This window comes from Alligator mississippiensis, chromosome 6, assembly GCF_030867095.1.
Source record: "Alligator mississippiensis isolate rAllMis1 chromosome 6, rAllMis1, whole genome shotgun sequence".
In the NCBI taxonomy this organism is placed as follows: domain Eukaryota; kingdom Metazoa; phylum Chordata; order Crocodylia; family Alligatoridae; genus Alligator; species Alligator mississippiensis.
Genome location: NC_081829.1, coordinates 33,538,932 through 33,553,243, shown reverse-complemented (window position 1 = coordinate 33,553,243; position 14,312 = coordinate 33,538,932). Strand labels below are relative to the sequence as shown.

Genomic DNA, 14,312 nt, shown 5'->3' with positions numbered 1-14,312 from the left:
ATACCAGATGTTCCAGAAAAGTAAAACAGCTGCCACTCCTTTCAGCCAACCCTGCAAACCCCTTCTACCCTTATCAATCCAGATGGATTTTTCCTTTTGAAGCATCAGCCCCAGCAATGAGCATGGATCCAATTAGGTCCCCATGTGACCCTTGAGTGACTGATTTTTTCTTCTAATGATGATGCACCCGAAGACAGAATCCACCTAATGTCCCAAACTCAGTTGGCTCTGCAGGGTCAACAGATCAAAAAATAAAACAATCAGCAAAGCATATTTGCCATTTGAGTGAGTAGTTACACCCCTGAATACACAGAGAAATGTATGTGCTGAGGAAGGTCATGCCATGATGACATACTGTGATTTCAGAATAGAATTGGATTTCAAGTTAGTTCACAGTTGCTCTATGGAAGCATCCACTGATCCATTTTGGTTAACTTGTGGTTTTTAAAAATCAAGCAAACTAGGAGAGTGATGGTGATGTTCTTACAACCCAAACTCATTTAGTAAGTTTAGAAGTCAATTTAAAAATCAATTAATTCTGAGACAATATCTTGTCTTAACAGAAGGAATAAAAAAAAAAAAAATCATCAGTTCCACAGATTTAAGCTGCACTCCAAGTTCAGCTCTCTTCTTCAGAAAGGACATTCTAGCCATTGCTATTACAGAGAGAGCCTTTAGTATGTTAACCTGTATGCACATTCAACATGACTGAGCCCGCATCCAGGCAGAACTGAAATACCAGTGAAGGAAACATGGCAATCTTTAATTCAAATTAATGGAGAATTTGATCCATTTGATCCCCACTTAAGAGAAAATAATGCCACTATACTTTACTACATTATTGATCTGAATGCCTGAAAAAAAAAAAAAAAAAAAAAAAAAAAAAAAAAAATTCACAGCACCTGGCTATGTCAACAGAATGACAAATTCACATTTATTTGAAACAGAGAAGGGTATAAGCACTCACTATGCTAGTAGTTAGGTCAACCACAAGATAGTTGTGACAGACTTCTTACAATTCCTGAATTACAGCAAATTTGGTGTTCATATTGCTGTCATGTACAGCATTGGATAACTGAAGTTCAGCACACTATCAAGCTTGACCTGATAACTGCTACGACACCAGGTCATTTAAAAAAAATTAATAATTTAAGATCTCTTGTTCATTTGTAAATAATCTATAAATATTAACTTGTACCCATTTTCAAATAAAAAAAGTGAACCCTCTAGCTCTGTTCTACAATAAGGTACAGAGATCTTTGTTAGAATGTCTGAAATTTCTACTTTTATCAGGGTATATTCAATCATACTGAATGATAGGAAGAATGCTTCACATCAGCAAGTGAGATCAGAAATACTTCCTTCATCCTGTTTCTTCACAGCATCCAAGTTCTCCTGAGCTACATAAAACAGTTTATGACAACTGGCCGCAATCTGTAATGAGAATCTTTTTGTTGGTCTTTCCACTCTTGGTACCAAAACCCTCAATTTTCTTTACAACTTCCATTCCTTCCTTTACGTAGCCAAAAACAACGTGTTTTCCATCTAGCCTGTAACAGAAAAAAATGCATGTGTAATAAAAATCTATGTAAAACTAAATCCACCCTGAAGTAAAGCAGGGATTATCACACCTTTAAATGGGTTGCTCAACTTCTCAACAACACTGTTTACTGAAAAAAGGACAATACAATAAAGCAGGGATGTCAAAAATGACCTGCTGCCCCAGGGAACCCTATCATCTGGCCCCTCAATGCCGCCTGAGGATCTCAGAGCAAACCATAGGCAGCATGCGAAATGCAGATGGCCCTGCACGCCCCACACAGTACCTGTTCCAGATCACATCCTGGAGTGGCTACATGAAGTCCAGAGCCATTCAACACAGCCCTGGCAACAGCTAAAAGCAGGACTGGGCTGCAGGCAGCACCCACTTTGGCTGCTTCATGACGTGTTGGAATGTGGGGCCAGTCTGTGGACCAGTTCTGCACTACTTGTGTGGCCAGATGAATTTGACACCCATGCAATAAAGCGTTAGTTAGCCCTAGATCCTAAAATTCCCTTGTCTGATTAACAAAGGTGGCATGATAATGACCTTATTTTGTAGCATCCAATTTTGCACGTTCCAGATTAAGAGGTAAATGGTAACAGAAATTAAGTGGAATATAGACAAGAAGGGTTGTTTTTTGTTTTAAACGTGGCAAAAAACCCTAAACCAAACAAAATACAAAAAAAGGTGTTGATATAATTGAGGCAACACCTATGCAAAATGTGTTCCAAATAGCAGAAGCATTATACCAACAAGATGGTGAAGAGAGAAGGGGAAGCTGGGGCTGGAGAGTCTGACCTCAGGAAAAGAAGTCAACAACTCCCTTGTGAGTACATGGCATTTGGATTGGATGGATCAAGGCAGCATGGCTTCTAGTGGGGAAAAAAAAAAAAAAAAAAAAAAAAAAAAATACAGGTCTGCAAGGAAGAAAGTCCTGACTTGATCATAGCCTCTCTGGGTTTGTCTCCCTTTGAATAAAATATTTACTTGTACTATGCAAGTGAATTTGTTCAAGGTAAATTAGCATGGAATGGAATATAAAGTGTAGATCATATTAATTAACATTCTACACTTTTGTAAGATCTCTCTCAAAACTGTACAGCAATTGTGTATTGGCACACATAAAAATACCTTCAGCTAGGTTGTATAAAACACATAGCTACTGAAGCAGCTCCAGAGTCCTGAGATGCATGCTTTCAGAATTGCACTTAACCTGTACATGCAACCATGAAATCCAGCGGAGAGGTAGATCTGGTGGAGACTTGCTCATTAGTTACTTATTGTCTAGTGCAATGCCATGTGCACAACCCTCAGGCTATCTGAGTTATTGCCAAGTTATATAGCTACATTACTGCAGCCATACAGGAACTGCAGAGCAAGGCTGGGTTTGGGTTTTAAAGGGAACTTTGCATTTGGAGTGAAAAGTTTCCTTTAAAATAATGGCAGAATTGGGATCAGTCCCCAGTCCTGAAAGTCACACAGGCAGCCATGTTCATAGGCATATCCTTTGATTTGGGTCAAAAGAATATTTGCTAGCAAAAAAAGTGGCAAAAATGTCACTAACCAGTAAATATTTGCTTTAACCTAAAAGCTCATCAGCTTCACTGGGAATTTATTTTGGACTCAAAGTGAGCAAAATCCAACAGTGAAGGATATAACAAAATAAGACAGGGAGACCAGAAAATGGCAGAAGAACATTGCCACAAATTGAAGGAATGTGATAACAAAGATAAGGCTTTCATTTTATAATGACCTGTGCAACTGCACAGAGTAATATCCACTGCTTCTAGAAGTGGCACTTCCCTTACACTTCCTTGTTTTTAAACCTCCCACCAAACATTAAAACAGATACCAATAGAGCAATTACCATACACTAAGAAGAAAAACAAAACAAAACATGCATTAAACATTACCACATGCAACCAATGGAACACTTACCAGTCAGTTTTGGTAGTGCAAATGAAGAACTGAGATCCATTTGTATTGGGGCCTGCATTGGCCATTGAAAGAACACCTATAACAGCAACAAAATCATGAACTGGAGATTAACCAATATGAAAGCACACAGTTGAAAAGCTGTTTTTTTTACTCTGCATGAGCAAGAGCAGTACTAATATAGAACAAGCAGGAGATGCAATAACAAATGCTGTTTCTACTTGGCCTCTAATATCATGTCTTTGCCCTTTCACTAGGAGAGATGATATAGTTAGTTGAAATACCATTTTTATGTCAAGGCTGTCAAAGTCATGTAAAACTCATTATGCTTTCCACAGAAAACAGAAAGAGCCAATACTGACAATTTCCATCAACAACATCATTTTAGAAGTGGAACTCTCCTACAGCTATGAAGGATGTCTGCATCATTCAAATCACTACCATACTGAGATGTGCAAGCAGCCACTTGGCGCACACCCTTCCAAACCAGAAGTACTATAGCCACTTTTGTGTATACCTTGCTTGAAGCGCACTGTCAGATAATGCGGACATAAGACCATCAAATATCCATACATCACTGGATTTTCTCCTTCATGGGTTTGTGCGCCTAAACTTGATGTGCATTTGCCTAACATGATTAAGGCGACTAAGGCATGTGTCTACATGTATATATGCCAAGGTGCATTAACAGCGTGTGGACTGACTTGGGACTGACTTCACTCCCAATGTGCTAAGATGCATTAATGCTGTGTATGTCAATTGACTTGGGGACTATAGTTAGTCCCAAGTCAGTCAATATACACAGCGTTAATGCATCTTAGCATGTCCTGACATGCATGAAGGCACTTCAGCTATTTGTGCCTAAATTTGATACCTACTTTTTCAGGTAACAAATTTTAGTCTATTTTAAAATTGCCATTTTTAAGGTGCATTGAGGGTGTGCACTTGTAGACCTGCACCCTTAACGTGCCTTTAAAAATTGGCACGTTTCATAGTAGCTAGGGTCAGGAGGGACCTGAACAGATCATGTAGCCTGACCCCCCTGCCACAGGCAGGAATGAATGCTGGGTTCACAAGACCCCAGACAGATGATAGTCCAACCTCCTCTTGAATTTGCCCAAGGTAGGGGCAAGGACCACCTCCCTGGGAAGTTGGTTCCAGATTTTGGCCACCCTAATTATAAAATATTGCCTTCTGATCTCCAACCTAAACCTATTCTCCATCAGCTTATTACCATTGTTCCTCGTCACCCCAGGTGATGCTGGGGAGAAAAGAGCTCTGCCTATTTGCTGTTGATCCCCCCTGATGAGCTTGTAGGCAGTCACCAGGGGCCCCCTCAGCCTCCTCTTGCTGAGGCTGAACAGGTTCAGGTCCTTCAGTCTCTCATCATAGGGCCTGTCCTGCTGCCCTCTCACCAAGCGGGTGGCCCTCCTCTGAACCCTCTCCAGGCTGGCCACATCCCTTTTGAAGTGCAGCACCCAGTACTGGACACAATACTCCAACTGCGGCCTGACCAAAGTCACATAGAGGGGGAGTATCACCTCTTTGGACGGCTTGAATTGCACCTTTGGATGCATGACAAGGTACGGTTGGCCTTGCTGGCTGCGGTCTGGCATTGGCAGCTCACGTTCATCTTGGAGTCAATAATGACTCCGAGATCCCTTTCCGTCTCTGTGCTTTCAAGAAGGGAACTCCCCAGCCTGTATGTATGCTGTGGATTTCTTCTCCCAAGGTGCAGCACCCTGCATTTGTGTACGTTGAACCCCATCTTATTCTCGTCTGCCCACTTTTGTAGTCTGTCTAAATCTAGTTGCAGCCTCTCTCCCTTCAAGTGTGTCCACCCTGTCCCACATCTTAGTGTCATCAGCAAACTTGGACAGCGCACTTTCTACCCCTCGTCCAAGTCGCTGAGGAAGATGTTAAACAGTGCGGGCCTGAGGACCGAGCCCTGGGGTATCCCACTGCTCACATCTCACCAGGTTGAGTACAACCCGTCCACCACTACTCTCTGGGTGTGCCCCATCAGCCAATTTTTTACCCATCCAACTGTGCAGGCATCAATGCCGCAGTCACTTAATTTATTGATGAGGATGGGGTGAAACAGCGTCAAAGGTCTTCTTAAAGGCTAGAAAGAATACGTCCACAGCGACACCATCATCCAAGAATTTAGTTACTTGGTCGTAAAAGGCAATCAGGTTGGTCTGGCAGGACCCGCCTTTGGTGAAGCCATGCTGATTGCCCCTGAGCATGATCTCCCCTGCAGGCCCCCCCCCCCCGACAGATATGCTCCTTGATGATCCTCTCCAAGAGCTTCCCGAGCACCGAGGTGAGGCTTACAGGCTTATAATTACTTGGGTCCTCCTTCCTCCCCTTCTTAAAAATAGGAACCACATTAGCCAGTTTCCAATCCCCCAGCACCTGGCCAGATGACCATGAATGCTCATACAGCCAAGCCAAGGGCTCCGCGATGACCCCTGCCAGCTCCCTCAACACCCTTGGGTGGAGGGCATCTGGACCTGCAGATTTTAAGATGTCTAGACCTTCCAGAAGATCCCTAACTACATCTGCACTGACTGAAGGCTTGATAGAGCTATCCCCAAGACTGTCCCTACCTCTGGTAGGTGAGATATCCTGGTCCCTGTTCAGGAAGATAGAGGTAAAGAAACTGTTAAAAATATCAGCTTTCTTGTCTGGCATGGCCACCAGATTACCGTTTGTGTCTTGCAGGGACCCTACATTGCCTGGTGCCCTCTTCTTGCTCCCAATGTACTTGAAAAAGGACTTTTTGTTGTCCTTAATCCTGGACGCTAGCCTGAGTTCCATCTTTGCCTTGGCCTTCCTAATAGCCCTCCTACACTCCCAGGCTAAGAAGGAGTACTCCTCCTTGGTGATAATTCCTCCCTTCCGCTGGTTGTACGTCTCCCTTTTAGTCCTCAGGCATTGCTGAATGCCCTTGCTGAACCAAGGGGGTTTCTGAGCACTCTTACCCCCCTTGCTTCTCTCAGGAACTGTTATCTTTTGGGCCTGGAGGATCACCCCCTTAAGGTATGACCATCCCTCATGGGCTCCCATCTCCTCTACCTTCTGGGCCTTTAGTGCCTCCCCCCGCTAGTCTCCTAAGCTCATTGAAGTTGGCCCTTCTAAAGTCAAGGGCTTTAGCCTTGGTGTGAGCCCTAGATGCCCTGCGTTGGATCGTGAAATCCAGCAGGTGATGATCGCTATTGCCCAGGTGGTCAAGGACCTGCAGTCCCCTCACCAGGTCATTCCCCATAACCAGGTCCAGCAAGGCGTTACCCCTAGTGGGGCTGTGCACTTCCTGGATAAGGTGAAGGTCCTGTAATACAGTCAGGAACCTATACGAGCGGTCAGATCTGGCTGTCTGCTCCTCCCAGCAAATGTCTGGGTAGTTTAGGTCACCCATGACAATAACATCCCTTGACCTAACCACCTCCATAAGCTGGCTGGAGAAGCCCTGGTCTAGCTCTTCCCCCTGGTTGGGTGGTCTGTAGTAGACACCCACCGTAAGGTCCCTTTCGCCATGCCTCCCTTGTAGTTTGACCCATAGTGTCTCTATCTGACCCTCCTCTAACCCGAAGCTAATCCTTGATGATGTGAGGTGCTCTTTGACAGAGCGCAACCCCCACACCTTTCCTGTCTGTCCCATCTCTTCTATATAGGGTGTACCCCTGAATGCCCACCACCCAGTCACAGGTAGGGTCCCACCAGGTTTCTGTGAGCCCTACTAAGTCTGGGTTCTTACTTGCAATCAGGAGGCATAGTTCCTCCTGCTTACACCCCATACTACTACTACGTGTAGACATGCCCCATGTTATTCACATTCTTTTACCTGTAAGGGAACTTTTATGGTCCTTTCCTTCCCAGTTAGGTGGAAGTTACATAGCACTTCATTTCCATTTAGAATAAATATATTAATCCCAGAACTAAGTAAAAATTTAACTCAAGGGGCTTGCAAAATAATAATACTAAAAAAAGAAGCTAAAAATGAGTGTTGTACATTTGGGAAAGTCTTTTAGATGTGCCTTTAGATGGACAGTGATTATGTTCTTTTTCAGGACGGTCCAATTTCTGAGCAGCCATTGACCATGCAATCCCCAGGGCAGCATCAGGAAGTATAAGCTGGAAGTGGAGAAGGAGCCTGGAGATCCTCCTGACCCAAAGGGTAGGCAGAGACAGCAGGAGCAGGTGATGGCAAGGGAGAAGAGAATGTAAAGCAGCAGGGAGCTGAGGTGGGAAAGGCAGAACAAGGCCACAGCCAAGAGTTAACCACTAGTTGGACATTTCTACTCTATTTTATCATTACTACACGTCATGCCACTGGAAATAAATTGTATGGAAAAGTGTGGCTCTGATACCATCACCTATTATAGGCTCAAGTAACACAGGTTACAGGCTGGGCTTCTCAACAACACTGCAAAGGCATTTTTACAATTATGAAGTACTCTACCTGTCTCAAATACTTGCTTCTTGCAGTAGCTTTTAAAAGGCAGACAGACAGAGATTGGTGTGTTGGTTTGAATTTGGCAGCAGGAAGGGCAGGGCAGGACATTAGAGAACCCCAGTTTCTGGAAGTCCATTCCCAGCAATTACTTGACAAAGCATGCCACTGCCCAAGAAAGCCCCCTCTCTGCACCCATGGGTCTTTACGGAACTACCATGCCCCATCTTCTACCCGAGTCAATAAAGGTTAGTTGTCTCAAGGGAGAAGGAACAAGTTTATTTACCAGGTCCAACATGCTTAAGTATGAAATTTTCATCTGGAAATCGACTGCCATAGATGGATTTCCCTCCTGTGCCATTGTGGTTTGTAAAGTCACCAGCCTGAAATAGAAACAAATTTGGCTTTAATAGTTAGCTGGAGAGACAGCAAGAAGGAGCCTGGCGATCCCTATGACCCAAGCGGGAGGGAAAGGCAACAATAGCAGGAGCAGGTGGTGGAGGAAGGTGGCATACACTGTATACAAGTGGTCAGTGCAGTTATAGTTTGGGATGTTAAAGGCAGACAATTAGAGCATTTCATCTGCAGATACTCCATCACACACTATGCATCCATCCCAATACTGAGTTATTACTGTATTCTCTCACATACACTGCCCCTACCCCCCACAGTGGACCTTGTCTTTGGAAGGTAGAACAAAGGGAAAAATATTTATATATTTCCTTGACAATATCTGTATTTTTGCAGAGACAGTAAAGGAAGCTTTGGGGGAAGGAGGGGGAAATGGAAGAATGAAGGGGAAAAAAAAAAAAAAAAAAAAATCTGTTCTGCTCTGTTAACGCTCTAGTTGCAGCATGTGTTATTCACTCAGCTCAAGAGGCAGGGCCCAGCAATTCAGCTCCAGCAGGATCCTGTAGACCCTCAAGCTCAGTTACCAGCATTGACTAACTGCCCAACCCTGTTTCACAGGTCAGCTGGGTGGCCAGTGGCAGCTGAGTTGGCTGGGGCCACCTAGCTCAAAAGCCAGTCTGAGCAGTTCAACTAAGTCAGCAGCAGCTATGAGTCAGATCTTGCTGTAGACAACTGCCTGGTCTCATTTTGGAGTTGGGTGGGCAGCCAGCAGTGCCTGACAAGTCAGTGGAGCGCCCAACCAGTTTGACACAACCAGCAGCATCAGCCCTCTGTGTTTGAACTACTACAGTCCACATGCTGCTAGAGGCTGGAATAGATGCTTCTAGTATATGTACCATCTGTATGGTGAACAAAAACTAACCCTTACTAATCACAGCAGAGATTTACGTATTTAAACTTTACTTTGGATAGCCCAACATTGTACTTTATGCAATACTTTGGAGACTCCTTTGTAATTCCAGAGACATGCTTTACATGCCTGGTTGTCAAGGCATTGGACTTGCCAAGTATGGCACATGATAACCTCTAATTAAGTGTACCAATCAGACCATACCATACTAATACTGAACTTGCTACACATGAAACAGGCTTTACTGGTTGCAGCAGCTTTAGAATGTAGAAGAGGGAAAAAAAAAAAAAATGTCCTGGAATAATTATATTTCTTAAGGCATAGAAGTATAATTGCTGTTCTGTAACTACAGCACACTTGTCCTTTATCCTTATTAAAAGGAGGCATTGCTTAACAGCAGCTTGTTTTTAATCTTTACATATAGATTCTTGGTCAGCGTACCAGCATCTTCAAGATCAGCCATTAGCAATTATTTACATCAGGGTGTCAAACTCACTTGGCCAGATCCGGACTGGGGAGGGGGGGTCCTAGTGGGGATCCACATGCATCCCACAGCTGGGTGGAAAGGGTGCGCAACACAGCCTGGCAGTGGCAGGCACATGGCATCACACTACTCTCCAGGCAGCTGCAGTGGCACACAAAGCCCAGCATGCACAGCCGCCTCTGCCCCCCACACAGATTTGGGGGTGGGGGGAAAAGAGAAGGGAAGTGCCCCTTGAGCCTCCACTGGAGTGCATGCAGTGGCAGGAGCCCCACCCCCCCTTTTTAAGTACCCCTAGAGGTACGTGTACCTCCGGTTGACAACCGCTGGACTACACTTGCATTAAGCTAAAAATATCATGGAACCAACCTTTACTGTTAAGTAGTTTGCTATGGAATATACTAAAGGAACAGATTAATTTCCTTTGTAGAAAGGCTTACAATTCATAGCCGTTTAAAATGGTAGCGTCTTTCAATTTTAGAAATAAACTTTACTATATCTGCTAAAATTTTAGAAAACATTTTCTCCAAGACCAGAAACAATGGGCATGCTGTTTTCCTACTTCACCTCCTGTGCACACAATCTTAACCAAGAGCCATTCTACTGAACATACCACTTGTTAAAACATGTCACTACATGAAAGCAGAGATCCTGGACTTCCAAAGCAGTGTGTGGGTGATGTGCATTTACTTTTATCAATGGATATACTAAGCAAGAATCCTAGCAACAGGATCAGAAATGCCATGCAGTATCCTAACTTAATTTTGCAGCTAATAGGTTACAGAGCATAGCAATACAAGTATTATTGCTATAGTAGTATTCTAATACACAAGAAAAGCATCCTTTCTAAAGTACCGCAAATGAATATGAAACTTATTTTGGAAAAATTCATGATTAAAGTTCAGTAGAAATATTTGAAAGTTACATTACCTGGCACATGAATGAAGGAATCACTCTGTGAAAGGTGGATCCTTTATACCCAAAACCCTTCTCACCAGTACAAAGAGCTCTAAAGTTCTCTGTCAAAACAAAACGTAAGTCACTACCCTGTAACATCAACATCAATATCTTTTTATTTTGGATTCAGTAAAAATGGATTATCAGTAATTTAGGTCCCAAGTTAACATTCTTACAGTCTAATACAAATAAAAAGATTATTAATAGCTTAAGTGTTTGTTTTGCATGAATGAATCGTGTCTTTTTGAAAGCTACAGCCCTGGAGATGTTCCATTTACCCTCCAAATAGGGCACAGTACAGAGCATGAATGCGTTTTTCACTTATGTGCCTTCACTCCTGCTTGAAACATCCTTAGGAATCAGAGTTCGGGCTCCATGCCTCTTAAACGTTTTCTCTGTTTGAAAATTGTAATGGTAGCATTTTTCTTGTGGCCATCTGTTTATGAGTAACTGGAATAAGAAAACCAATGCACGGAGATCATGAAGTAGCCACAAGAAAGAAAAACCGATCTTGCTTACTACCTTCACAAACCGATTTCTGTATCTCTATATATAGAAGAAAGGGGAAGTCAGTCTCATTAACAGCCCCTCAAGCTGCATCATCTCAGTTCCACAATTCTTCTTTTTTGCATTTCAAATGATAACTGTGGGGTTTTTTTTAACCTTGTATTAAAACTTGTTTGGACAGCCTTGGCAACGCACACACATCCCTCACTTGCCCGTGCATTAAAAGTGAGGCATCAAACTGCTTTTGGGACAAATGCCATGTAAATATTTTCTACATTTAAAACAGAACTTTGGAACAAGTTTTTCCAGTTTCTGAAAAATTCTCTTAACGAAACTGAAAGAGAAACTGAACTTCTCTTAGCTGTATTCAAAACCTTAAAAGGCCAAAGGTAGACAAAATTTCTAAGATGCTTTCTTACCTGCTGTCTTCGGAACTACATCAGCTTTCAGCTGTTGAAACAAAACAAAGTCACCTTTGATATAAAACATGTCAAGATACAGGAAAAGCCGAAGACACCTATAACTTTTGAACTAGGGAAAGCAAAGGATGAAAGAAGAGAAAGAAATTCATTGCACTGTTTAAGATTGGTTTTAGCAGTATTTAAGAACTACAATTAGCAAAACAACATGAATGTTATGAACTCATAACTTGGATCCAGCTCACTGTTCAAAGCTACTTTGAATTATCCCCACAACTAGGTAACTTCCAGCAGTGACCAGTCTTTGAAAAAAAAGTTAAGTTAGGACAGACACAGATCACATTTAAACAGATTTCTACTGCTGCTCATCTGTATTTATAACCAACTTCATTCATGTTTTGGAGGAGATACCAGATTTTTAACAAAATCTACTCAAGTCAAGTAATGGTGAGCATCCATCTTTTCAGACTGGTACACAAATGTACTTGCTTGTTTTCAGCTACATCTTATCTTTTGATCAATTCAGACCTCAAATTAGCGCAACTACAGCTATCATTTTGAAGCCATAAGCATTATCAAATTCACAAAGTCCAGTGTGGTGGCTGCTGTGACAGCTGGGGAAGTGGCAACTGAACTGTTTGGCTCCAGAGTGGAGATGTGAGCTGCTAAAGATCATGGTTGGTCCAGCTGGGAGTGTTTTAGACCCATATCCTCTGGGGCAGGGGTTCCCAACATTCGTGCGCCCAAGGGCACATTTGAGTTTAAAAGAAAAAGCAGCAGGCACCAATATGACAGCATTTTTGCCGGAATCATGATTTTTACTGATCGTGAACATATGCACAGGCACCTGAATAAACCTTGCAGGGTGCCGTGGCACATGCAGGCACCACATTGGGAACTGCTGCTCTGGGGAATGAGCCATGTGGGAACCCCATAACACTAACTGGACTAACAATATTGCCTCCTAATTACAGTCTCTGGGAAACCATGCAGTCAGGAAAAACAATGCAACAGCTTTAACTTCAGTCAGAAAGAGTCCTCTCTTTATAACACCCTCCAAACACTAAGAATGGTCTCATGAGGGCAAGTGCAAGACCCTCCATCTGCAACTGAAGTATTTACACATGGTTCACTTGTTTTTAATCACTGATCTCTAGTCTACTTGGTTTTTGTTAATTTCTTGGAGCAATTATTTGAATCCCACGTTCAAAAGTGTGGATGCAAGAGTGCACGACAAGGCCAGAGCAACCTCTCTTGCCAGCCATCCCAATGGACCTCAGTGCCTTGCCACCATATGCTGAAGGACAAACATTTCGGCCTTCCTGTGCTCGCAGGGGAGACGCGACATCTATCAGGGCTTCAAGCAGAGAAGCCCGAACCAGGATTGCTCTGGCCGGGCCTTTAAGGCGGCGAAGTTAATTTTCAGGTTTGCTGAACAAGCTTCCCCCGCTGCAATGAGCAGGAGCCCAGTTTCGGGCTGAGGAGCCCGAGGACCGAGACAGGAAGGAAGCGGGGAGCCGGGAGGGCCAGGGGGACCCCGCGCCCGTCGGGAAGGAGCCGGCACCACCCGGGCGCGGAGCCCGCGGCAGCGCCCCCTCCCCCGCCAATGCGCGGCGCGGCGCGGCGCGCGGGCCAAGGTCACCTCGAGCACGACGCGGCCCAGCGGGCTGGCGTCCGCCTCCACGTCCAGGAACACGACGGGGTTGGGCGCGCGGGCGCTGCAGCCCCGGCCCGGCAGCAGCAGGCGGCCAACGGCAGAGCCCGGCGGGCGCCCCGCGAGCAAGCGGCGGGCGGCACCCAGCACCAGCATCCTGCGGGCGGGGCGAGCGAGCGAGGCAAGACGAGATGCAGCGTAGAGCAGAACAGAAGTGCCGGCGGTGCCGCGCGGCCGCTCTTTAAGGGCTCCCCGGGGAGCCGCGCGGCGCCCCCTGGCGGCGGGGGGCGGAGGCGGGCCCGAGCGGCCGCCAGGTGCGGGAGGGGCGGGGCGCGGCCGTGGAGCCCGGGGGAGGCTCCGGCCCCCCGGCTGCGTAGTGCTTCCTCCGCCCGCGGCGGCCTTGGCTGGGCCTCAGCGCGCCCTCGCAGGGCACCGGCAGCCTCGTGCTGCTCTGCCCCGGTGTCAGCGGGCAGTAGAGATCCCAGGCAGGGGCCTGCCCGCTCCAGAGCAACCCTCGCCCCAGCGTGCGGCAGCGCAGCCCCGGGGGGCTGACACTTCTTTCTGGCCCCAAGTGCTGCGCTGTGCTGCGGCTCGCCCTGCGCAGAGAAACAAAGCGCGCCCGGTGGCCTGCGCTTCCCGCCAGCTCACGCTCGGCCTTGCCCCAGCACTGGCCACATGGAGCAGGCCCCTGCAGTTGTCAGAGCTGGACCGTCCCTGTCCAAAGGCGTCAGTCCTTGCCCACCGGCGGGGCCGGTCTTGCCAAGCATCCTGAAACGCTCGCGGAGCCAGCGGGCTTCCAGCGCTCGCTCCCTGAAGGGTGTTTAGAAGAGAGACACCTGAGGTGGGCCGTGACAAGGATTTACCAAATACTAAATGGCAAAGAGAAAGACAATAGATTTATTAGTTCCGCTCTCTTGCACTACAGGGTCTAGGGGTCACAAAATGAAACTAGCTGGTAGTAAGTTTAAAACCCAAAGAAGGAAGGTCTTTTTCCCACAGTGTATCATTCAAGTGTGGAACTAATTGCCATCAGATGTTGTGGAAGCTGAAGGTTTAGCTAGCTTCAAAAAGGTATGGGACATTCTCGCAGGAGAGGTGC

General features: G+C 45.4%; 1 protein-coding gene across 1 annotated transcript; it reads right to left on the bottom strand.

The window, feature by feature from the left end:
* Positions 1-741: 741 nt before the first annotated feature.
* Positions 742-13,447, bottom strand: PPIF (peptidylprolyl isomerase F). Its single transcript, XM_006264412.4, has 6 exons — positions 13,202-13,447; positions 11,560-11,590; positions 10,607-10,695; positions 8,221-8,317; positions 3,482-3,557; positions 742-1,550 (listed from the first exon to the last, which is right to left on the bottom strand). The coding sequence occupies exons 1-6, from the start codon at positions 13,367-13,369 to the stop codon at positions 1,415-1,417; spliced, it is 597 nt and encodes a 198-aa protein (XP_006264474.4). The 5' UTR covers positions 13,370-13,447; the 3' UTR covers positions 742-1,414.
* Between the last annotated feature and the right edge of the window lie 865 nt (positions 13,448-14,312).

Bases quoted from the DNA above. Each gene is read 5' to 3' on its own strand.
- PPIF (XM_006264412.4), bottom strand. From the start codon at position 13,369: ATGCTGGTGCTGGGTGCCGCCCGCCGCTTGCTCGCGGGGCGCCCGCCG. The intron at 11,591-13,201 runs GTGACCTTGGCC...TTGTTTCAACAG, and splicing joins TGGGCCGCGTCGTGCTCGAG to CTGAAAGCTGATGTAGTTCC. The intron at 1,551-3,481 runs GTAAGTGTTCCA...TTTCTGTTACAG, and splicing joins TGCACTACCAAAACTGACTG to GCTAGATGGAAAACACGTTG.